General features: G+C 36.6%; 1 protein-coding gene and 1 long non-coding RNA gene across 2 annotated transcripts in view; one reads left to right on the top strand and one right to left on the bottom strand.

Annotated features, from left to right (window-relative positions):
- Window positions 1-27,058, top strand: part of LOC146993560 (uncharacterized) — an 88,618-nt gene that overhangs the window by 16,137 nt on the left and 45,423 nt on the right. The window lies entirely within an intron of this gene.
- The window catches only part of LOC146993561 (phosphatidylinositol-3,5-bisphosphate 3-phosphatase MTMR14-like), a 59,874-nt gene continuing 33,375 nt past the window's right edge, over window positions 560-27,058 (bottom strand). Inside the window, exons 5-11 of the mRNA XM_085827705.1 lie at window positions 17,568-17,673; window positions 13,467-13,537; window positions 8,644-8,757; window positions 8,499-8,566; window positions 3,442-3,506; window positions 1,384-1,461; window positions 560-748 (exon numbers count right to left, since the gene is read on the bottom strand). Of these exons, the coding sequence (XP_085683831.1) occupies window positions 737-748; window positions 1,384-1,461; window positions 3,442-3,506; window positions 8,499-8,566; window positions 8,644-8,757; window positions 13,467-13,537; window positions 17,568-17,673 (514 nt within the window). The 3' untranslated portion in view covers window positions 560-736. The remainder of the gene's footprint in view (window positions 749-1,383; window positions 1,462-3,441; window positions 3,507-8,498; window positions 8,567-8,643; window positions 8,758-13,466; window positions 13,538-17,567; window positions 17,674-27,058) is intronic.

Here is a 27,058-nt window from a genome sequence, read left to right on the forward strand (position 1 = left end):
GACATCATTGTTTATCCTAATTTAATACTGCTAACTGTACCAATATTTAACGAGGGAATATCTGAAAATCAGCTATGACATTGCTGAAAAATTCAAATGAAACTGAAATCGGAGGATTACATGCACTTTAATTTTTATGTCCTCAGCATATATTAAACTATAGCATCAGGAGGCTCAAGTAAAACTATATTTTGTCTGTTTCTCAGAAATTTGGCGGGAGCCATGTTGACAGCTAAGGTTTTTCTTTACTCTATTTAAATTCAGTTATTTTAGACAAAATTTAAAGTTGGCTACCAGAGGCCAGCAAACTCTGTATTTGATTGTTTTGCCCCTAAAAGAGCAGTTTTCAAATTCTGTTGCTGTACAAAGGTTATCCCATATTATTTCTTCCTGTTATTTACTGAAGAAGCAATCACTACCAATTAATTGCTGTTTTGTCAGAAAAGATGTTTCATATTTTACATACAATTTTATATTGCATATAGAATTTTTATTTAATGTTCTTTTTTTAAAATTTAATATTGTTTTTCGTATTGCACAGTAGTTTGCAAGCTCACCATGTTTCGGATTCGACAAACCTCTTCATGTGTTTCAGGCCAGCTTCTACCACCTCACTGTCCTTTCGCAGCTGCCACAGATGACTTACCGATAAGCTTAGAGGTTCGCTTTCTTTTACAAGGCTATCTCAACAAGCTCCATCTTTGGACTTTTATATACGTCAGGACCCCGAGGAAACTCATTGAGGAATCTGGAAAGAGCAGGAAAAGTGAATCTTCCGGCTGCGTGCCGTAATAACCAACAAAGCATCAAAATTTTAAGTCTTGATAGAAGCGTAGCTACCCAGAAAGTTTGCTTTCATTTTCGAGCTAATAAAAATTCCTCCTTCTGTAACGTAATCTGAAATGACTTCGTTGATACTCATACTCTAAATTGACAGCCTTCGCCAATGAACGTACTCGAAGAAGTACCTTGAAGAAATGAAACTATCTAGTAATCAGTGAAAATTGAGAGAAATGTGTTTATATAGACTATGTTAATGTAATGATTAAATCAAAGATTTTAGTTTGTTATCACTGCAATGTCTGAAATAATGCCAGCTCGAATAAAAAAATTGAAGTATATCATGGAAAAATTAGGAACAGATGTTCTCAGCAGATTGAAGTATTCTTAGAATTTTGCGAAAAGAACGGGAAGCTGAAATATTGCAATCCATGCAAAATTTTATTCATGTATAATTTAGCTAAAAGTACACCGAAAGTTTGATTTGTTTAAACGTACTCCTTTCGGAATTGAGATTTTTGAAAATATGGATTTCATTTCTAATTAACTATACGCACATATCCCGAATAAACTAAAAAACCTGCATGAAATTAAATTGCTTACCTGGTACTTTGTAAAGTCTACTTGATAAAGTGTCATATAGTCTATGTCAGGCAATGCCACTTCAAAGCGTGGAGATACCTGAAAGTATTTAGCACTGCACTGAACTAGGAATCGTGAGAAATAGTCATAAAAATATGCGACAATCACCTTATAATTTAAAATACTGCAATTAAGTTCAATTTTCATTATTAATTACATAGCTTAAAGAGATTCAAATTTATGGACTTATCAGTTCACTTTAGAAATTCACTTAAAACAATCTAAGCTGTCGATATTACTTTAAAGAGGTATTTCGATTAATAAAAGTTAGAAGATATGAATATATTTCATAATTCATTGGTTAGACAGGCTAAAACAACTAAGGAACTATCACCTAGTCTTCCTAGTCTGCAGAAATAAATTGATCAAGTATTTAAATAGAGCAGTACACTGGTGTGCAAAAATTAAGGACGAAGTCGAAAAATTAGCATATCAGCTGAACGAAGAGGCAGAGCGGACAGAAAGACCAATCAGAAGATTAAGTAAGGTGATGTACGGTACCATATGCGCAGATATGCAGGTAGACGTAATGAGGGAGTGTCTGAGTAGTATAAAGTATTTTGTCGGTGTAAGATCAGTATTTCTGGCAAAGAGATTGCACGCCGTATAGCAGTTAAAATCACACCGAGTTGCTGCCTCAGCGAGAAATGGAGAATAATCATTCTGTTAGACGACATCTGGCTGCTTTTACGCGAGGTCGAATCATTAGGAAGTTGGAGGAAGGCCGCATTGTGACAAGTGTGGCTGCAGAGTTCGGAATTACTCACAGCATCGTTTCACGACTTTGGAGACAATTTCAAACTACAGGAATAGCTATCCGGGGGTTTAGTAGTGGTCGTCCACGAGGAACCACACCCGCAGATGACCGGTATATTGCCTTACAGGCCAGAAGAAACAGGCGGCAGACAGCGGGAGAAATCGCTAGACACACGACACAGGCGACTGGACGACCGATATCGCGTTTTACCGTGGCCAGAAGACTGCACGGTGGTGGTCTGTTTGCACGACGCCCTGTACGGTGTGTACCTCTAACGCCTGCCCATCGGAGAAGGCGTTCTCTGTGGTGCCGCGAACACCGGAATTGGAAAGACAATGAATGGGAACGAGTACTCTTTACAGATAAGAGCAGATTCAGTCTGAGTAGCGATTCTCATCGCATACTCATCTGGAGAGAGCGGGGAAGCCGCAATCATCCCTCGAACATCATTGAAAGGGACAGGTATGGAGGTGGCGGTGTTCTCGTTTAGGGAGGCATCATGCTTGGTAGTCGTACAGACCTTCACATCTTCGACGCAGGTTCAGTCAACGGGACCCGTTATTGTAACGAGATTCTTCTTCCATATGTGCGTCTTTTTAGAGGCGCTATGGGTCCGCGGTTCCTTTTCATGGACGACAATGCACCATGTCTTCGCACAGTAGCTGCCGAACAGCTCTTAGAGAGTGAGGATATTGAACGCATGGATTGGCCGGCACGATCTCCGCATCTCAATCCCATCGAGCATGTATGGGATTTTCTAGGCAGACGCTTGGCAGCTCGTACCTTACCACCAGTAACGATTCCGGAGCTTCGATTGGCGCTGCAAGACGAATGGGCAGCAATGCCTCAACAACTCATTGCCACCCTCATTCTCAGCATGGGCAGACGCTGCGAAACCTGCCTAGCAGTCAGGGGAGATCATATCCCCTATTAAAGACCGGATGTTTTTTGCTGGACACCCATCACAGGGATGTTTCGGCCTTCAGTCGCATTGCGCTCCATGCTATTTTTTCAATAAAGCTTCTTTTTATCCCTCTGATTTCTCTTTTAGTAAGTGTTGCTTACATTACTCATGACCTTACGTATTGGGGATCTTACGGTATTAAATGTGTTGATTTGGAAAGCTTTTGTACAAAGTTATATTGAAAAAACCATCTCGTCCTTAATTTTTGCACACCAGTGTAAGTTAAATGCCACATTTTTAAGCGAAATTGAAAATCTTATTTCAAATATTTAATACTCGAAGTTTAATTGAAACTTACCAAATTCCAGTCGAACATTATTAGAGGGTTTCTTGCTATATGGTAGTTGCTGAAAAAAGTGATAGCTGTAGAAAGAAAAGTAAGTGATTATAACAAAGTGCATAACTAACATTAGTAAAAACGTATCTTAGTTATTAATGATACAGAAACTATAATTGCTAAACTCAAATTCTTGAGTAAAATTACGCACGTTATTAAATTATATAAATTATTAGGAAATACTAATTTTTGTTTCAGATCAGTAATTTGAGAGTAAACTCTGGGTTATACCATATGACTCTGCGCTGAAATTGATAACACGTCGGTCTTCGCCTTGTGTGTCCCTTACTCTGCCAGCTTTTAGGATGCTGTGGTATGGTGAGGTAACACAGAAAAGTAGTTGCAAAAGCTCCGCAAATGAAGTTGAAGTTGCCGTCAATCATCAAAATTAAACTGGATTAACAGTTAAAAGAATATTTTTCGCAGTTATGGGGAATATATTATTAGAGTTTTTATGAACCAAGCATCTATTTCTAAATCACTTCATTCAATAATCACAGTTTGGAACGAATCGGAGATTACTTAAGCCTGTGAATAATTTATATAGATTTACTGGTGACCATGAAATAACAGATTTACTTGTGTCTAAATTGGATACCAAATGGACTTGATAAATACGCCAATACAGTTCTTGGAATTGTTCACGTCGGTTGAGTAAGGTAAAGGAAAGTTCTCTTTTGCAGTTACAATAATGCATCCCTATTAAATCAATTAAACGTTTGAGTTTCAAGCAGTTCGTTGCAGTAATAGCAATGTTCACGAGGGTTCGTTAGGTTAGGTTACTTAATTATGGCAAAGCCTCGAGGGCTATCTGCCTAAGGGGAGGGACTTCGGATAAAGAGGTGCGGAGAAAAGTTTTGAAGTACTCTTTTCTATCTATTAATTATAGTATTTATTTGCAACTTAATTTATAATTGGAGGCCCGGTGGTTCAGGGGCTAGCGCATCGCGCAGCAGCACAACAGGTCCGGGGCTCGATTCCCGGGCTGGGCAAGCTCGACTCAGCTTTTCACCTCTTGATTTCCATGACTTGGGTTGATAAAATCAGTACCATGTTCGCTTGGGGACTAAACACAGGAAGTCCTGCGATTTTAAGCTGACCACTTGTTCTGGGCATATGCTTACCCGGGGCCCACGGTTAAGAAAGCAGATTTCGGGATTTCGGGAACTCAGTGGCCTAGCAGCCCATTAGGGCTGCTAGGTCACTGAGTAGTAGTAGTAGTAATTTATAACTGCCAACAAATTGCAAGCAACTATGAACTTATTGTTTCATTATTATATTTTCTGGATATTTTAACTTTCCTTTCAGAGCAAATGTACACACGTGGGACATTAATGGATTAGTTGCTTTTAAATATTCGAAATTTTTCATCCTGTTAATAATAAAATTAGGTTACAAGCAATTTGAAATAAATCTCAAGTGAGAACTCGCTCTAGAGCTAAAGTTATGGCAAAAAAAATACCTCTAAGTTTCTCGATTTAAAAGGTTTTTTTCATATTTGAATTCCTCTTCCATTGCAGAGCTCACAGATCAAATGGTAGAAGATGTGCATATCGATGATGCTGTTGAAGCTGTTACTAATACTATTATTCAGGCAGCTATGCTTTCCATTCCTAGAACTTCAGGAAAACTACTAAAATATTCGAAACCATGGTGGAATCGCGACTGTCATGAAGCACTGAAAAAACAGAAAAAAGCATGGGGTATTTTTCGTAGATTTCCTACTCTGCGAAACCTTATAGTATTTAAAAGAGCCAAAGCAAATGCACGAAAAGTAAGAAGGCAGAGCCAAAGAAATTCTTGGATTTCCTATGTGTCGTCAATAACATCCTCTACGCCTAGTAAGCGGGTTTGGGAAAGAGTTCGAAAAGCATGCGGAATATATAAGGACCACTCACTTTCCTTTTTGGAAAAAGATGGCCGAATGATTAGCTGTATAGAAGAAACTGCGAATACTATTGGTGAGACATTTGTTACCGTTTCTTCCAGCCGAAATTACTCACCTGCATTTCTTTCTATCAAGCAACGCTCTGAGAAAAATCCCATCGCTTTCAACTCTTCCAACTTTGAGCCTTATAATAGAGATTTTACTGTGCTAGAGTTAAAGAGAGCTTTGTTACAGACACATAGGTCTTCTCCGGGCCTTGATGGCGTGAATTACGAGATGCTAAAGCACCTGTCCTAAAGTCACTGAATGCCCTTCTCACGCTTTACAATAGAGTGTGGAAGGAGCGTACTTTTCTCAGCGCATGGAGGAGAGCTGTTGCAATTCCTATTGCTAAGCCAGGGAAAGATCCAAAGAATCCCTCCAACTATCGGCCAATTGCCCTTACGAGTTGCCTATGCAAGCTGTTTGAAAAAATGGTAAACAGCTGCCTAGTCTACTTCTTGGAAAAGAATAATATTATATCGCCTTATCAAAGTGGTTTTCGAAAGGGGAGGACTACCGTAGATAATATGCTCCTCTTAGAGACATCCATTCGAAAAGCTTTTGTAAGAAGAAGTCACCTTGTCTCGGTATTCTTTGATATTGAGAAAGCTTGTGATAAGGCATGGAGATACGGTATACTTCGGGATCTTCACGAGAGTGGCTTCCGCGGCAACCTACCAATTTTCATACAGAATTTCTTGAATACTAGGACTTTTCAAGTAAGGATTGGCTCTGTTTTTTCAGATATTTTTGAACAGCAAGAGGGTGTGCCTCAAGGCTGTGTGCTTAGTGTAACTCTGTTCAGCCTAAAAATAAATTCTGTATTAAAAGAACTTCCTCCCACCATTTCAGGATCTTTATATGTTGATGATCTACAAATTAGCTGTCGAGGTGCGGATATGAGACATGTAGAGAGGCAGCTCCAGATCGCTTTGAACAGGATCCAGGAATGGGCAAAAAGACAAGGATTTACGTTTTCAAAACAGAAGACTGTGTGCGTGCATTTTTGTAAAAAGCGAGGTCTCCATCCTGAGCCTGAATTATACCTCAATGGGTCTATAATTCCAGATGCACCTAGAGTAAAATTTTTAGGGGTGATGTTCGACCGAAAATTGACTTTCCTTCCTCATGTCGTAAACTTGAGAAAAAAGTGTACCAAAGTTTTAAATATTTTAAAAGTCCTGGCGAACACCTCCTGGGATGCAGAGCGTTGCTCCATGCTTCGCATTTACAGAGCTCTAATTCGCTCTAAACTGAACTACGGCTCAGTTGTTTACGGATCTGCCCGATCTTCAGTGTTGTTAAAACTCGATCCTGTTCATCATCAGGCTCTGCGGATTTGTTCTGGAGCCCTCAGGACATCTCCTGTGCAGAGCCTTTATGTTGACTGTCACGAGCCATCACTCCGTTTGAGACGTGAGGAGTTGTCTCTTTTACAGTATTTTAATATATTGTCTCAACCTGACCATCCTTACAAACTGGGTTCTTTTTAAACTTTTTAAGAGTTCAGGTGTCTAAAATATTAAAATATGTCCAAGATTCGGTACATTTTAAAGCTCAATATCTTTAGAACCATCCGGATTGTGATTAGAAAATTCTGTATACATATTTCTATGTCCTTTTATACTGTATTTGCTACCTTTAGACTCCTACCTTAGAAAAATTTAAGAAATCAACTTGATTTTTTTAAAATTAAATTAAACGTAATTTTAAAAGTTTTATGCCAGAACCATAATATTTAGTAATTTTATACTAGCATGGATTTCGTACAACTGATCTAAGATTTCTAATTCTGACCAACAGTTTCAGAGTAATCATGCGATAAGCATAATTATATTTGGACAACAGCAATACTTGTTTTCAAATCCCATAAATGCAAGTTATTTCCTTAATACTAATAAGAATATATTCACGTCGTAAAATTCATACGTATACATAACTATTTTTGATTAATATTGCACACCAAAATCATAATTTTGATACAATAAAAAGCACGGAGTTGAAATTTTCATAACATATTAAATTTAATTATTTCTGAATGTTGTATCAGAAAAAGTGACATTTTATCCAGAGGTAATGTTTACACAGTTCAAAATTTATTAATTCTTATTATCCAGCTGAGAAAACACGTGGGCAAGCAGAAAACGTTTAGGAAATCTTAGCTGACAATGAAAGTACTTTGGAATCTTGTAAGCAAATTACTTTAATATAGGTATGTCGATAAGAACTATCCTTATCTATCATTTGTAAGTATATGTTAAAACTGCCCCATTAATAAGCTGAGATATATTGCTCCACATTTATGTTATTACAGTCGTGAATGAGTGTTCCTAATTGAGACAAAGTATTAAACGGTGATTTATAAAGTATTTCTTTAGGGTTAAATTTTCAATTAGCTTCACGAGAAAGTTTAATCGGTACTTAGGTATTTTTCCGTCGACTATTTTCGATGAATAAAAGTTGTCACTAAATAGTGAAGTTTTGCTCCAATTATGGATATTCGCTATGTCAAACTCGTATAAGATAGCTTTTCTTTTAAACAACCCTGATCCTTAGAAAGTCCATTTATTTTTTGTGAAGGTTTTAAATTAACTGCTTTTTTTCCCTTGCATTGAGGAAATCAAGAAAGTGGTACATGTTTTCTGCAGAACAGCAAGTGTGGAGTATTTCTGAAGCTAAGGGACTAGCTGCACTGGTAAGCACACTACAAACATTTAAAGAGTAGAATTTAGCAAAATGCCGCAGTAAAAGGTACTACAGAACATCACTTAAATTCGTATCCATAATAAAAAGAAAGGTTTTGCTATTTTAAGCGACATAAGGATTTTTGGACTGCGCAGTAATTGACTCTCTTAATAATCGCCAGATTGTCTCAAAGATTGAGCTCATATTTATTAAAGTTTCTTATATTCATTGCTTGCATCTGTTGATAATCTAAATAAAGAGATCTAGAATTCCCTAACTAAAAAACAATATTTCTTCAAGCTTCAACCGGAATAGTGGGCGCAGTTTTGGCAGGATTTTCACTGTCGACAGGAAAATATGTAAATATTATATCAATATTCAGGTACGTATCTCAGCTGCTCACCTGGATAAGGCAAGTGTGCAGTTTTGAAGACTTCATAATTTTGCTTGTAAGCACTATTAGAATGAGAGCTGCAAAATAAACCAGAATTAGAACACATGAGTTGGATTCTTTACTTGATCAGAAGGGAAATCTCAAACTAACATACAATTGAGGAATATCTTTGCTTGGATCTCTTAATCTCAAGTCACAAATGTACTGCACGTCCAACTGTTGTAAGAGAGCTATGTCTTTCCGCATCTGAGAAATGAATTTTATGTTTCTGCAAGAAATAGTAGTATAAATCAGATAAAAATTTTTAAGATTCAGTTAAAAAACACGCATTTATGGTGAAATTAAAATTTAATCAGAACAGCAGCCCTGATATCAATTAAGTAGAACTATTGATTATGAAGATTATCAGACAAATTCCTTTTCTTCCAAGCGCATTAACGTCTGCAAAGTGTGACGGGAATGAAAATTTTATGCTGAAACCAACCTACATTAAAAATGAACGTACCAGCATCTATGGAAAACAAACTATTCGAATTTTGAATGAAAAAGTAGACTGGAATTGAAATCGCTAACTAAAGAAGACATTCTGCAAATGTGAAAGGCATTAAGGAAACAGTTAATCTACCAATGTTTCATCACACTGACGTTGACAGACATTCTAATAAGTGTACAACTACGGCATTTATATATTAAAAGACATTTTGTAATTTTTTTAGAGTCACAATATAGAACAAAACGAGACGATTTATGTAATTAACAATTTGCAACACAGAAACAATATACTCATTGAAAGCCGGGTTTGACATATAGAGTAATATATAGTAATGTTGAAGAAAGAGCTGGGACTTTTATAAATATAAAAAAAAATTAACAAATATAACAAGAATATTTAATTTTTTATTTGGCAGCACAAAAAATAAGTCATTTCTAAAATACTCATTAGAGGTGTCGAGTTGCTCAAAACCGTGGCACCAGTAGCAAAAAAATATTGCGCTTTAGATACGCAGCGTCTGTTCAGAAACACCAATGGATACAATGTTCCTAAATAAACACCTTCTCATTACTACAGACGGCAGTGAACCAATTTGAAAAGTTACTTACGCTAGGGTTTGGTTCGGTAGATTATGACAAAGCATACTAGGGCTATCTGCCTAATGGGAAGGATGCCAGAATTTTTTAAGGCAAACTGGCTGGTATGCACGTTACACATAAGAAACATTACAAAAACTACCACGCGGCCAGTGTCTTCGCTTGGAATCGAACCAAGGTCAGAACCACCAGTGTTCAACGATTTTACCTCTCGGCTGTTGGTGGGCCTGCTTATACAAGAAGAAAGCACAGAACGATTATCCTTCACCAACAAAATGGTACAAAAGGTAGTAGTGTTCCATCTTTAGCATATGGGTGTCAATCTTGCCGCGCGCCGATGCAGAAATATAACTTAATTCATGAATTTTGTAGAATGAGCAAGTAAAATATTTGATAAGATTTTCCATGGCCACTGCTATACGGGGAAATTACGTAAAACATGTTGAGTTTCGTTAATAAAATGTTTTGTGCTGTTAGGTTAATTATCTTGGACTAATCTATATTAAAAACTACCGACAAACCCAAACCGAGAGAGTTTTGTAAATTTGCAAGCTCTACTGTTGGTTCGTGTTCATTGTTTGCGACTGACGATTTCGTGTTCACTTAAGTGACAAAGTGAACAAGCGTTGGGACTGAGACAGATCTGGAATTATTACATTATATAAAAGCTAAATTAAGACTATTTGCCTATTGAGGGAAACTACGAAAGTCTACCACGTAGTCAAACTTTTCACCTAGGATCGAACCTGGGTTGAATTCCAATTGTTCAGCAGTGTTTACCATTCTGACTGTTGGAGGGCAAAAGACAAAGGGAAACTGGTTCGTATTTACGCTACACAAGGGAAAACCAAACCTCCCATTCTTGCCGACCTGCCCAGAGTTTTCAAAGCCCCTCAAAATACTCGTGTTTAGAGGTTTTTATCATTCAGCCGTTGTGAGCTTTCATTTCTGAAACTTTATTCGATTCAGAATTTGAACCCAGGTTGAACTACTAGTGTTCGACCATTAGAGAGCGTTTTAGAACACGGAACATCTACACACTAGAACATGATTCTCTGGAAATAAAATTAATATTTCTATTCATCGCAGATTCACAGCACTTGGCATACCGATAGGCTAAAAGGTTCAACTTCGACATGTCGGAATGGCTGATGCTGAGGTGGAAGAAGTATCTGATATTTTGCAGCAAACGTGATGACGTAAACTTAGATACATGTGAGAACATCTTAAACACCATTTTCTAAAATGCTTACTTGCCTTCTCGATTCGGATAATGAGGTATGTTTTGGACATCGTAAGATCACCGATCTAATGCCTTGCGATATTTTCTTGCCGATGGCATGTGAAAATCTTCCCTACCTCGGTACGACAGCTAAAGCACCGGATAGACGATGTGAAAGACTCGGTTGATGGTGAAAGTCTAGGAAAAAAAACTAAATCATTGGTAAACTTCTACAGTGCCAAGGAAAAATCTAAGAAGGTCCACAGAAACTAGTAGAGTTAACTTCTCCAGTTATATTTGTCAAATTCATCACCTCGAAAAGTTGTGATGAATTATGCTTCCCGCCTACTTCAAAATTCGCTGTTAGAGCAAAATGATAAAAACAATGATCAAGAATATGTTATAAATTTTCACTTTATGTGAATGGATATTAATCAAATAGTACACATAATTATATTAAGTTCAAAGATGAATTTCAGTTTAAGTAAGCAGCTTACGAAAACGGATTGATACATTAAAATTCTACTTGGATTTGTCAAACTACATTGACGAGCCGAAACATTATGACCGAAACATGTGATTAAATGGGAATGGTATTTAATTGCTGATTGAGAAGGTAATGAAACATTTTTGCACTTTCGTGAGTGATGGGAAAGGCTTCTGCTCTAAGCGACTGATTGTAATGGCCCGAAGAGTCGGAACAAGTACCTCCGAGACTCTGATACTGTCCCGCTTGGTACAGCAAAATCGGCGCCAGATAGTGGTTCAGCTGACAGCCCAATACAATGCAGGTCAAAGTGCAGGTGTTTCGGGACACAATTCAGCCGACACTGCTGGACTATGGGATTGCGCAGCAGAAGTTCCACTCGTGTGCCTTTGTTGACCAAATGCCATTGTCGGTTACGCCTACAGAGGGCCCGGAGACATAAAGACTGGATATGGACAAGTGGAAGACATTTGCCTTGGTCGGATGAATCACAATTTCTCATGCATCATATCAGTGGTCGTGTCAAGCTCTCACCCTGTACAGGAGGCCATACACAGGCTGGCGGTGGCAGTATTATGCTTTGGGGAACGTTTCACGTTTCATGGATGGCTTTGGGATCCTAGTTGTGATGGAACAGTCCATGAAAGCTGCGGACATCCTGAACATAACTGCAGATTGGTTGCACCCTTACATGGCGCCTCTTTTCCCAACTGAAACACATTTGGGATGTCATGAAGCGGCAGCTCAGAACTTAAACACCAACATGTCGGAATATCTCGACTGCACGACCGCTGCTGAGACATTTGGCACAATCTGTCTCCAGTCATCTACCAAGAACTTGTGGCATCCATGCCAAGACGAGTTTTAGCTGTTTTGTATGCCAAAGCTCGTGCAACGCGTCATTGAGTTATATTTTGGCTCTTTAGGGTAATTATCCCCCTATTTTTGTTAATTAGAGTAAACCATACGAGGAATATTTGTCTAAAGAGAGCCTTCGTAAATCACTTGAGGAAAACTAACTAGTTTTTAAGATATATCTAAGGAAAGCCATGGTAACGGCTGCAAATGCAGCCAGTTATCAGACTTTTTGAAGAAAGGTCAAACTAATGCATGTTCAGGTATCTTATCCTCTCGATCTATGTGGTCTCCTTTCCAATTTGGACGGTTATATCAAGTGTAGATTCATTTTTCCTCTTATACAAATATTTTAGAACAGTTCGTAAATCATTTACTTACCCTATTAAGAAAGCTGCACTAGAAATATTTATCTGGAAACTAAAGTCGCTTGATTGACCCTCTCTGTAAAAGAAATCGGGAAATTAATATTAATGATAGTCTAAATTACAAGATTTTTTAAATATTCAGAAATGTGTATTAATAAGTGGAAGAACTGTTAAGTCTAGATTTCTAATTACATTAATCCGATTCATATGATTCCATAAATTTAAAAGTACACATAAATTTGGAAAGACCCTTATTAGAAAATCTTAATTACGATAATGCCATAAAATTTGAAAATATTCGAATGGAGTATAGAATTTAAAACTGTTATCTACTCTAAATTAAAATGAACATTAAAAATTTTTAATAACGTAGTGCCTTTATTTCTTTTAAATGACTAAATTAGAAGGTAACAATTTGACTTGATATGAGAAAAAGAAAGAGCTTAGATGATTTGATTTTTGCATGAATTTTGTTTGTAGATAGTTTGATTCCAGTAAAGTTTCACCAAGACTATCTTTCCAAGGAAAGGGATGTCTTTGTGGAAGACTTTTTAATGAAAAAAAATTGATGTGTACTCATGTTATACACGAGAAAATTAGGAAAATCCCCATAAGGATAACCTGTCGGTGGGGTTTGAACAAGATGGTACACCTAATGTTCAACTAGTTTTATCTATGCGGCCATTGGTATTTACTGTGCCTTGCCGAATAGCAATGCTTTCAAGAACCGGCTATTTGGTATGAAAATAGAAAATAATATTGGTTTGCTTTGAGAAATGGTAACATAATGATGATAGCCGAATTGTTATAAGAATCAATTTATGTTTTTAAATTGATTTTATGTAAAAATATGCAGTCTGAAGAATAAATCATAAAAAATCGATTTCCAAACATTCGCTTAAATTTTCCTAGATGGATAACTGGAAATTTTAAACAGCTTTTAAAGAATTACTTACTCGTTCTGCATATAATGCTGAGTCAGTCGTGACACTGAATTCTCCTTTATTGAACCAGCACGGATAAGAAACTAAATGAGGAAGAAAAGGTTTAGAAAAAGGTTTCTCATTCAAAATGCAAAATTTAACATACTAGAATATATTTCATGCATACAATTTGAAGCAGTAAAAAGGAAAATTCATGTCGCTCAAAGAGCAGTGAATTACTTGTATATATGTTACGGTGAAACACCGAAATCTGGAGAATGTCGACTTTCACCGGTGAATGTCAACATTCATATAGTCTCTTGGTGTATGTCCGAAATATTTTCCAAATACTCTTATTTCTGACTTACACCGGTCAATGTCGACATTCACCATGTACTAATGGTGAATGTTGAACATATAACAATATTATATTTTCTTCTCCGTAATTCAGTCGCGAATAAACGCACTTGACACTTGAAATAAGAACTTAAGAACATGAGAACCTAAAACACACAATACATTCAAAATGAGAAAGGAAAATAATAGAAGTTAGAAACTTACTTAATTATACAGTACATTCTAAATGAGAAAATAAAATAACAGCAATAAAAAACTTACTAAATTATGTGATTCAAATCTTATTTATTGCAACAACTTAAACTATAATGGCACTTTATGACCTCTCTTTTCGACTTTCACCAGAGCATATCTGTGATTGTCGACATACACCGGTGAGGGTCCGAATATACAAAAATGTAGTGAAATATTCGGTCTTTCACCGACGTATTTGGTGAATGTTGATATTCTCTGGTGAAAGTCGACATTCACCAATTTCGGTCTTTCACGGTAACATATATAATTTATAAGAATATGTAAACTGAACACTTTAATAATAGTACCACTCAAAACTTAAGAAAAGGATTGCAAGAGAAGTAGCATTACCAGAAGAATTAGAGAAATATGTTTAATGATTTGGTGCCCGATTTTAAATATTTATCACCATTAAAAATGTGAACACTGCGCCATAAATTCTGCAAATAGAGTTAATTTACAATGTAATACAAATCTTTAAAAGGTTGGAAAATTTATTTGATCATCATTCGTTCGTATTTGTCAAGAGATAAATGCCCTCAATTCAGAAATTTTACAGTAAGAATAACATTTTGTTAGAGACTACATTTATATGTGAACATGTTTGTAGCAAGAAATAAAGTTTATAATTATTTACAATACATTATTATTTACATAAAAGCATGTGTATTTTTTCTGTACAAATAGAACAAATAATTTAACAAATAAAGATAATGCTGCTACTGTTTATTCTTTTCTTGCCCGAAAACAAGTTTTCATACTTTTAAGTTTAAAGAATTTAGTAGTTAGTTAAATTTATTTGAAGTATCAACCTGAAAATTTAATGTTTAGCTATCAATACGCTTTAATTTCAAAAATGTAAAAACTTTTGTTGGCTTCAGGTACCAACCTTTAGAATTCAGATAGAAATTAAATTATCAATTTTTCCTTTATTATTTTTATATATGTTTAGATAACTGCTTAGTAAGCTAAAAGTTTCAAATTTAGTTGAAAAATTAAAAAAAAAATTGGTCTGTCAGCCGTTTCCATATCGAGCATTCATTCTGCATGCAATTTGAGTTTGAGACTACTGCTTTAAAATATTAGACGCCAAGCTCATTTTTCTTATTCTGGCCCCTAGAAACTGATGTGGCGCTTGACGCGTCATCACTAGAGTAAAACCACTTACTGAGCACTGATATGAAACACTGAAATGAGACCGGTTATAGCGTAACATGAGCCAAGATCTTTCTATTGCAGGATATCTGCTTCATGATTTTGGCGAGAAAAAATTTTCAATCAGCTAATTTCGACTACAAAATTTTTCTAATCCTGAGAAATACGTCTTATACAATAGTTACTTCAATAAACAAAATAAAAAGTAAATATAGTATTAAAACCTTCATTGACATTACATTGAAAATATGACAGCTATTAAACAAGAATATCACACTGAAATTTAATGGTGGGCAATGTATCATGGGCGTATGTACCCCTAGAGAAAACTGGCGAGAGATTTCCTATTGCTAGAAGATCACTTAAAGTTTATAAACTGGGTCATATGCTAGGACATATGCTAGTCTTCCCATGTATTTATTTCCCAATAGCTTTCAGATATTTAGCTGGTATCTTCGAAATATAACAGCTCTGCAGATACCTTGCTATGCAATAAAAATTTCTGGGTTTTGATTTAAGCTCTGAGCTTTTACACGCTTTTCGATGATTAAGTTTTCTCTGTAAACTAGTATTGTAGCTTACTGTATACCAGTGTTTCTTAAACTGTGGGTCGCGATCCCCAGTAGAAGGTAGCCAAAAAATTTAGCAATTTTGATATTTCTTTAACTTATTATAATAATTTTACGACTACCAAATATTTTTACACGATGTATCTTGAAATAGATAAAGATAAGACAATACAGACAAAGAAAAAAGGGAAACGTTTCGACGCATTCTTTTTATAATAGAAATGTTCATTTTACTTGCTTTGCACATGACGCTGTCATTTCGTAAGTTACTTAAAATTTTCACATTGTTCCAAGTCTTAAAATTAAAAATGAAAGTTAATGACCTAAAACTGTAATAGTATATTACAGTACAAGTGAAAAAAATTGACAGTTTCACACACGCGTGTATCGCATTTGCGCAATTCTTATGGGGGTCCCACAAAATTTTCGTACATATTATATGGGGCACTGGGGGTCGCGAAAAAATCCCAGTGATAAAAAGGGGTCGCGACTGAAAAAAATTTAAGAAACCCTGCTATATACAATCCTCAGAGATAATAAATCGTGGAAGTCTATGTAATAAATCTACAGATGAGTTCTTTCTATAACAGAATGTTTCAACTTTGGATTACATTTATTCTATTAATTTGACTAAATTACTTTCCGAAGCATTTTATCTTATCAAAAGTTTACCTTACATAACTTACGATATAATCTAAAAATATATTTATTAGGTTTAGAGTTGTGTTTTGTTTAAATACATACTACAATAAACTACATTCAAGAAGCACAAAATTCCGAAGGTCTAATAAGAATTATTAGTTTCGATGATTTTGTGTAATTATCCAAAGTCTTGAAATAAATTTTTCTGCAATCTACTTCTCCATATTCTGCAAAACGTTGCTGTTAAGTCAATTTGTTTCTATCATGCACCTTCATTATTTAGATCCCTGTTAACATATCAGTTAATATTTCTTCATCTAAACATACACTGACGTTACTATGTTGGTGGAAATGCTGTCATTCTTGACTGGCAATTTTGGATCAATAATTGCTGGTAATGTGTGAGGAGATGCCGTGCTTTTGATTTTGGAAATCGTATATTGTCAATTAAAAACTTACTTTGCATGAAGAAATTTGAAAAAATTTGTACCAGAAACTTAGTGCAGCGGTTCTCAACCTTTAGACTAACGAGTACCACCTAAACAAAAATTGAAAACCTGTAGTACCACCACTACAAAGTACTACTTCTACCACCACTCTTGAACAAAACTCAGATCGCATAAACTTACGACTGTTAAGAGAAAAAAATCCAGATGTTGGGGTTTTAACTTTTGAATTTTGTACTTAATACTTTGCTGCTTTGTGTACCACCTATTTTTCTCTTGCGTACCACCTATTTATTTTTCTCTTGCGTACCACCAGTGCTACGTGTATCACCGGTTGAAAACCCCTGACTTAGTGGGTACGGACCCGGGCAATCGTAATGATAGAATTCCCAATGAAGTATTTTCGAATTACCTATTCTACTTTTCCATATTTCTAGAATTAGGTTACGTCAGACTGCAAGTCAGATACTATTGTTCAGTATGAAATTGCAAACATCTAACATTAAAGAATGCAGTCTAGAAAGGTAGTTCCCCCCCCCCAAAAAAAGGGGGGGCGCTGAAGAACCCTGAATTAACTTCATCAAAAGGCTTTACCATTTTTTTTTATTATTTTACTAACTAATTAACTAAAATCTGGATGTAAATATGGATAGCATTGAAGTATTTAAAGCGCATTTAAATCAAAATGTACGAGATTTAGGAATATTTAGTGAATTAAAAAGATGACTTACCTTTTCTTTGAATAATATTGTAGGAACGGGAAACCGTTTGCTGTTTCTGATACGTTGAGATTCCTTAGCCAGTCCCCGGTATGATTCAGCATTGAAGATTAAAGATCTAATTAGAATGGGGAAGTTCATTCAGGATTTCAACAATTCAAAGGCACAGAAATCGAAATCTTGGGCAGTTTAAAAATTAATGTGGCTCTGAAATTAAACTGTTCTCAGCTACTATTGTAAAATTTTGCTGACTCAATAACAAGACAGTTTAAATTAATAATTAGAAAGTTTCAAAATTTATTATTCGAGGACGTACGTAAGAAAAAGGACTAAGTTTCAGTGGGATTAATTTGAAAAAATATTAATTTTCAAAATAGAAGAAATACTTCTGGCTGAACGAATGGAGAGTAGCAAATATTTCGAATAAATCATATCAAATGTACTCAATATTTAAATATTGTCAATGAAAATATGTTAATAATTCATATGTATGGCAATGTTATTCTTAATTTTTGTATTACATTAATATATTTGAATACATGAAGTTAAGATGTCCATTATACATGTTACTTGGAATTACTGAATAATTACAGCCTCACCGGCCGCCAGATATGGATACGGATTATTAACTTGCTTAAATGTCCCCAAAAGGGGCCTTAAGCTAGATAAGAGAATTAAGCCTCTGGCGGCACACGATTGACGAGCTAGCAGGTAAAACTCCAAGAAAGGTCAAGTAAGTGAGGTAAAATTGGGAAGACCATCGTCTCCTGTACTGCATGTGTGCCAATCGGATGGAAAGTGAAGAAGAGACGAAAGTCACACCTCGCAAGAAATCAAGTGAACGCCGACAATCAAAGTTAGGTTCCGAAGTTGGGATCTCTAATCATATAGAGTAGCAATAGATCCCAATATCTACTGGAATGATTTGGTAACTATGAACTTCTGAAAAATTTGCAGCATTACAACCACGTCCACTTTTGGAAGAAACGCTTATTAAGTTCAGTAATGCGGTCCGCTATAAGGTCGATTTTCAAGTCCCCGTGGTTCAGTGTAATCAGGTAACTGGTATTTACAATTTTTCGCAGAATTTTATTTGGTACTACATAAAGTTTGTGGAAGTCTGCCTTTGAGGCTGATGCCTAAGCTGCAGATATGTAGCATGGAATTAGCCTGTAAGGATCTTAAGTTTTACTAACGTTTATTTTATTTTAAATCTTTACTATCACTTCTTATTTTCTACTTCCGGCCAGAATTATAAGCGTGAAGGAGTTTATGCAAAGTTGTCTGGCGAACGCCAAGTACTTAAGTTGTGGCTTTTTGCCAAGCGAGAGAGAGGAAGGAGTTAGTAGAAGCAGGCCGCTTGCTTTAGCAGTTTTTACTCGGTTGCTGGTTGCCTTCCAGGCCAGAGGTTTAATCCTCTTGATAATTTTAAACGTATTGTAGTGTTAACAGTGCTCTGTACTACATACGGCTTCCTGTTAATATATGGCCAATCTTCCACGTAGGCCCTTGTTTATTATTCCAAAGTTAAGTTAGAGTTTAGTTAATATTTTTATATTCTTACGTTCAGACCACAAGTGGTTGGTCTCTGTATTCCGAAGTCCGCAAATCATTGTAAAGAGAGAAAAATAAAGGGTTTCGTATACCCTTCCTGTGTATCTTGTCTACTTCCCACATTTATTGAACATAGCTTTAGTAAGCTCCCTGTTCCGAGTCAGGTCTTTGAATGTTCCCCAAGCAAGTAAGGAGAAACACTGAACCTGATAGTGGCGCCCAACGAAGAAGAATAACCATGGCCGAGTTTCAAGAAGAACCTATGCTTCCTGCAGAAGCGGCTCAAAATCCAGAAATGCCAACTGCCGCGCTGGAAAGATTTGGTTACATCGTCCAGACCATGCGCGCAGCGATGAAACCAGAAGCAACATTTAATGGAAACTCACCGGTAACCAGTTTTTTGGAAAAATTGGAGGATCACTTCATGATGTATCCCGTGCACGAGTTCCAGAAAGTCACCTTAGCTACTAGCGCTTTGAGGGGCCAAGCGCTTAATTGGTTCAAATGTATAGGCAGAAGTCTCTTGGGTCAAGCAGGAAGTCCCACCTATACTTACGAAAATTTCAAGACTGCCTTAGTAAAAGCCTTCCCTGTCGTAAGGGATCGTGCGAAATTAGAAACGGAACTTTTCAGCATATATCAGCAAAGAATCGAAAATCTTTCCACCTTTATTTTAAGAAAAATTCACGTCTTCAAACTCTTGTATGGAAACCGTCCGGATCCTGAGATAATTCAAGTGATTTTGCCGAGGTTACTTCCCCAAGTGCAAGACTTTATTGAATTAAGGAATCCGACTACACTGTAAAAGTTATTTGAGCTAGCAATCCAGTTTGAAAGTAGAAGAACGGCGGACATTGAAAGAAGACGCCAATATCAACAACGAAACCAATTTGGTGAGCCAAGACCACAGCAAATTCAAGCACACGGCTACGGAAGCAAAGCGAATCAGTGGGCAAGGAAACCCGAGTATCCAAAAACAGCCGGCGAATGTCGACAGTTCAATAGCAATCCAGGAAAAAAGTCTCAAGGCCAGTGGAAAAAGAAGGAAAGCATTGAAAGAAAAAAGGATTTAAACTAAAACGGATTTCTGCTGACGGGAGGGTGCGGAAATCCGAAGGCCAAGAAAACCCCTCTTCCTTCAAGTTAAACACAGTAATGGTGAAAAATTTGACTCTTCCGAAGATTGAAGTGTTGGTAAATAACATCCCAGCCACCGCACTCCTGGATACAGGCGCGCAGTGTTCCTGTGTGGCAGAAGATTTTTTTAGGAAGTATTTTTGGAAATACCGCATATATAATTCGGATAATACGACAGTGTTAGCTGCGCAGGGAGAAAGATGTAAGTGCATAGGTAAATTACCGCTATACGTTCGTATCAAGGACGAACAAGCAAAGATTATGTTTTTTATAGTAAAGAATCTGCAAGCACATATTATCTTAGGGATAGATTTTCTTTCAGAGGCAGAAGCAACGCTGGATTTTAATGAAGCGTCCCTTAAGCTGACGATGAAACCAGTTCGAGAAGAAAAAACGGAACCGCCAATGTTAAACCTTGATCACCTGCTAAGGAAGAGCAACAAAGAATCCGACAAGTGGTAAGTGAATTTGCTTCGTTATTTAGTGATATTCCAGGATTTACTCAAGTTACTAACCATAGTATCGACACCGGAGATTCAATGCCAGTTCGCCACAAAGCATACCGGTATGATAAGAATAAAGAAAAAATTACAGAATGGCACATTAGAGATATGTTACAGAAAAAGATCATAACGCCCATCTCAAGTAGTTATGCTAGCCCGGTAGTTTTAAGTAAGAAAAACAATGACTATCCATTAACACATCCAAAAAGGTGGCGTTTCGAGATTGACAATCGTAAATTAAACTCCATAACTAAATATCCGGTATATCCGTTACCTATTATTGAAGAAATTCTAAGGAACATAACGTCTACCAAATATATGACGACTTTAGACTTAACGACTGGTTATTTTCAAATAGGGGTTAGACCGGAGGACGTGCCTAAGACTGCTTTTATAACCAAGTCTGGCACTTATGCATTCCTGCGTATGCCGTTTGGGTTTTCAGGGGCACCGGCAACATTTCAGCGATGTATAGACATTGTGTTAAGGCCTGTTCTTGGAAAGTCCACATTTATCTATTTAGACGATATCATTATTACTAGTGATAATCTGGACCAACATGTACAGGATTTAAGACAGGTGTTTTCTTTATTAAATGAGGCCGGTCTAAAAGTTAATGTGGAAAAGTGCAAATTTGCAGGCCCTGAATTAAAATATTTAGGTTACAAAATATCTCAGAAAGGAATCGAGACAGACGAATCAAAAATAATCGCTGTGCAAAAGTATCCGCCGCCAAATACGGCTAAGAAGCTCTCTTCTTTTCTAGGACTTTGTTCATATTATAGGTCCTTTATAAAAGATTTTGCAGCTATTGCTGAACCATTGTTAAAATTAAAAAGGAAAAAGGCAAGATTCTCGTGGACGGCCGAAGCAAATAGTGCTTTCGAAAAATTAAAGCAAGCATTAACGCAAGCCCCTGTGTTGAAATTTCCTGAAAAGGGTGAGAATTTAGAAATTTCAGCGGATGCTTCGGATTATGCGGTAGGAGCGGTATTTTCGCAAAATCAGCAGCCCGTGGCATTTTTTAGTCGAACTTTAAATCAAACACAAAGAAATTATTCCGCGACTGAGAGAGAGGCACTTGCAGTTCTGTTAGCAGTGCAAAAGTTCCGAGTCTATTTTGGAAGAGCGCCAATAACAGTGTATTCTGATCATGCGGCGGTAACTAGATTGTACTCAGGGAAAAACTTATCCCCAAGGTTAATAAGATGGGCACTCAAGCTACAAGAATATAATCTGGTAATCAAGCATATCCCCGGAAAGGAAAATATCGTAGCAGATGCCCTATCCAGAATAAAAATAGATGAAGAAAGTAATACTGTAAAGGTGGCTATGCTCACAGCATGTACAATAAATTCCCGAGAAACTGTAATAACCGAACTGGGTAAGGATCCTGAGTTTGGAAACATTTATGAGTATTTAAAGGATCCTGAAAATTTTAGCCACCAAGATACTGTGGCGATAAGAAATAGGGCGGCCCATTACGAACTAATAGATGGTCTATTATTTTATACAAAAACTACAAATTCCAACAACGAATTTCGACCTGTTATCCCAGCTAGTCTTAGATTAAATATTCTGCAGGAGTTACATGACAGCCCTTTAGTTTCTCATGCTGGTATTCGAAAAACTATCCAACGCGTACGCGAGGCAGTCTATTTTCCTGAACTGCAAAAGTTAACAAGGGCGTATGTCCAGTCCTGCCCAACATGTCAAGCAGTTAATTATATTAATTTCCGCCCGGCCGGGTTTCTAAATGAAATAATTGGCATCGATTTATTGGGCCCTTTCCCAAAAAGTAAGTTAAATAAAAGTCGGTATCTCCTTGTTATGGTTGATCATTTTAGTAAGTGAACCGAAATTGTTTCCTTAAAACGAGCCTCCGCGAAATTAGTTACTGATTCTATTTTAAATAAATATATTTTAAAATACGGGCGCCCCTAAAAGTTATATCGGATAATGGTCCTCAATTTGTAAGTAATATATTTGAAGACATGTGCAAAAAACTGGGCGTACGTCATTTAAAAATGGTCCCGTATCGGCCGTATTCAAATATAGCGGAACGGGTCAATAGAAATATAGTGAAAATTATCCGTAGTTATGTTAAAAATTTTCATAAAAGCTGGGATAACTATGTCAATGAATTTGCTTTCGCCCTTAGGACCGCAAAACATGATACAACGGGCAAAACTCCTGCTGAGTTATTTTTAGGCAGAAAGATTATAACGCCGTTAGATAAATTATTTTATGTTCAACAAAGAGCCCCAGAATTTAAAATGGGTGATATAGAAAAATTAATTAAAGAAGCAAAAAAGAACACTGAAGTAGCACAAAGAAAACAGAAGCTCTATTATGATGTGAAACGACGGGGAGTAACTTATAAAGTAGGAGATGAAGTATTAAAAATTAAGCATTCACTTTCTTCAGCACCAGAAGATAAAACCGCCAAATTTTTTCCACGATTTGAAGGACCATATGTCATAGAAAAAATAACTCAGGCTGTAGTGGTGTTAAAAGCCAGGAATGGTGAAACATGCTCCGCAAACACTGACCAAATAAAACCATACTATGACCGTAATAAAATGCAAATATTTACAGATCTTTTGCAGGATCCGACACGGCAGGCACAAGCTCCAGAGGTGGAACAACGACAAGGACAAGGACAAGCCATTAGGAGGCAGGAGCAATTGAAAAGAAAGTTCCCCGTTGGAAAATTGAAGGTAACAAGAAAAAGAAGCCGTTCCACCGACCACAAAAGAGAGCGCACGACCACCCCCAGAATGAAGAAGGGAGAAGTACGACGAATGCAAAGAGAGCCAGGAGAAATAACGGCAACTATAACCCGGCTCCCAAACGGGAGATCTACTCATCGGACAGGACTCTACGCAGCAAATGTCGCCGAATTGCGGAAGGACCACCAGCGGCGGAGGAGGAAAAGATACAAGGAAAATTTGAACGGCCAGCAACGAGATCCAAGCAGGAACGAGAGAGAAGTGTCCCGGTTCCGCCAAGACCAGCAGCCATCAAACGGCCAAGACCACAGGCAGAGGCGAAAAAGAAGGTATTCAAGGGTGACCGAACTGGAGGGAAAAGAAAGCTCCTAGAGGAAGGTACTGAAGGGCGAGCCCGCACAAGAAGGAGGATAAATCAAACACGAATCTTTGCTACCTTCCAGGACTGAGCAGAGAAAAGAATGTCCGAATATCACAAAGATAAGTAAAATTGTATGTTACTTTGCAAACATAAGTTAATCTTTCATTCTTACTGCAAGTGGCAGATTTCAAGACGTTTTACCTCATGTGAGGTCTACCTTATCGCCAAAAAGGCGAGAAATGAATTGTTACCTATTTTGGTATTATGTTTTTCAATTACTCGCGAGTAAAACTAAAATTAATGTATAATAGGAATGTGTAAATACTTGAATATTGTAAAAGGTATTGTATAAAATTTTATTTAAAAGATTCTGGCAAGAAAGAAGTTTTGGTCTGAAAGACTTTTGAAATGTAGTGTTTCAATGTAGAAGAATTGGCACTTGCTTGAAAAAGAATAGAAGTTAACGATGTACTACTAATGTATGTTTTAAATTGTGTAAAATTAACGGCATGTTAATATGTCCTTATATACAATGTGAACTGTTATTTTAAATGTTAAGAAATACTGTGATATGGTAAAAGTAATGCCAAAAGTTTTAAACTTATTCGTGTGACTGAAAAAAAAAAAAAAAGAGAAAAGTATTGTGAATATGTGTTAAAGGTTGAATGAATGTAGTTAGGCTCTATGACGCTACACTTCAGAGTTAGCCACTTTCAGAATAGTACCTCAGGGTTTAGAGATGAAGATAGGGTGTGTTACGAGGTCTTGTTATGTTGAATTTTAACACGTTATTGTTTTGATTGTAGGCGGCAGTGTTGAACACTGGTACATAAACACATTCGTGTTCGGTGTTTTCTTTTACAACACATGTCAGAGAGCACGGGGAGAGATAATTAAATAAAAGTCATGAATGAAATAAGAATGTTAGAAGAAATATAAATATTCATGTTACTTGCCATTTAATTGTGTAACATTTCATTAAACTAGTTTTCCTTCCAGATCTCTGGAAGGAACCAGATTTCAACTAAAAGCTCCTGTTTAGATGCAGTACAGATGAAAAGTAATTGTCCATGGAGCTGATAATGTAAAAACAAATTTTTTTTTAAATTTCAAGTTTCTAGTGAGAAATGTTTGTAAAAGATTGGCCTCGCGTTAGATTCTAGAGCTAAAAGTTTTCAACAAGGTCGTTTTAGACCTCAGTTTCAAACTAATTAACTCTGGCGTCTGGCGGGAAGTATGTAAGGATCTTAAGTTTTACTAACGTTTATTTTATTTTAAATCTTTACTATCACTTCTTATTTTCTACTTCCGGCCAGAATTAAAAGCTTTAGCTTATTTATGCAAATTTGTCTGGCGAACGCCAAGTACTTAAGTTGTGGCCTTTTTGCCAAGCGAGAGAGAGGAAGGAGTTAGTAGAAGCAGGCCGCTTGCCTTAGCAGTTTTTACTCGGTTGCTGGTTGCCTTCCAGGCCAGAGGTTTAATCCTCTTGATAATTTTAAACGTATTGTAGTGTTAACAGTGCTCTGTACTACATACGGCTTCCTGTTAATGTATGGCCAATCTTCCACGTAGGCCCTTGTTTATCATTCCAAAGTTAAGTTAGAGTTTAGTTAATATTTTTATATTCTTACGTTCAGACCACAAGTGGTTGGTCTCTGTATTCCGAAGTCCGGAAATTATTGTAAAGAGTAAAAAATAAAAGGGTTTCGTATACCCTTCCTGTGTATTTTGTCTACTTCCCACATTTATTGAACATAGCTTTAGTAAGCTCCCTGTTCTGAGTCAGGTTCTTGAATGTTCCCCAATCAAGTAAGGAGAAACACTGAACCTGATAAGCCTTGCATTACATACAATACAGACTGATTTCCTAGGAGTACAGAGAACTGGTTGGTGTATACAACAGGCTTTTCCTGGGATGTACTTAATATGACATGTCCATATGAGCCTTTGGTTAATAATAACCCTTAGATAACTTACATTATTTAACATGGTTTCACATTATCCCGAATAAGTAAAGTGCTATGTTCCGAATCTTATACGCCTCCTTACCAATACGAGCTTTGAGGCATTTACAAAGATTCCCCTTTTCGTGCAACAGTCCTCGACATCTAAAACAAAATTGGCATTAATGGGATAGATCTCACGGCTGCCACCGTATCGTCTGCGTAACAAGCTAACATAAAATTACAATCCAATTTATATTTGGTAAAACTGATTACGTAAAAAAGAGAAAGGGCGTAAAACAAAAACCTTGGGCCTCATGTTTTTGAAGGCTGAATAGACATTTCCTTCACCGACACTGAAAGTTCAGAAGGTAAGCTAAGAATTGAAAAGAATAATGTCCCTGTTAAAGTTCATTTTGATTAGTTTGTAGATCAACGCTTAACCCTTTGAAGGGCACCGGTATATAATATATACCGGTTGTTTGTCAATTTTTTAACCTCCGAAAAAATGCTAATTTTTCTACACCAAAAGCTACAATCGTAAGTGTCTAGTGTTTTCTTTCAATTCTAAATGGTAGCATCACCCTATGAATGCTCAATATTTTGCAGTTATGAAATTAATATACCTCTTTGCAAGGTATCATGTTGGAAGATTCATAAATTCTATTGGAGGGAAAGAAAAAATTCAAAATCTGCAAATATATGACGTACACATGCTGAATCTTATATATTTACTTCATTTTTGTCAGAATTGATAATTAACAGAAGATTACTTATACGATTTTAAAACCGGTATATAATATATACCGGCGTCCACACTGAGGGTAACACGCCAATAGATGGCAGCACCAGTTTTCTCCTTTTCTACTCTGTGGCATGACAGAATTTCTTTATTATTATAACAGTTTATGATGTAATAATTTTTCATGATTAATTTATAAGTCGTTTGGGATTCAATATTATGTTCATGGAGGAATGGGGAGTTTACTGACCCTGCGCTAGGACTGAATACAAGTATATTAGTTTAATTTATTCTTTGTGTACTCAGCTCGAGTTTCATTCGTCTGTGTGTAGCTAAAATTTTTATTTCAGCACTTATCCCTTTCCAAGAGAAAGACTCATCGATTTCAAAATTGCCATCTGGGGTCAAAACTTTACACAATTGTGGGGGTTAAATGTGGCATGTTAGCCTCCAAAAGACACCCGTTGCTTCGTGTTTTCCAATATCCTAGAATGCAAGGAAAATGAAAGAGGTGATTGACAACTAATTTGT

The sequence above is a fragment of the Stegodyphus dumicola genome, chromosome 12 (genome assembly GCF_044657685.1).
Source record: "Stegodyphus dumicola isolate Sdum_Otavi_A_Nest chromosome 12, ASM4465768v1".
NCBI classification, from domain to species: Eukaryota; Metazoa; Arthropoda; class Arachnida; order Araneae; family Eresidae; genus Stegodyphus; species Stegodyphus dumicola.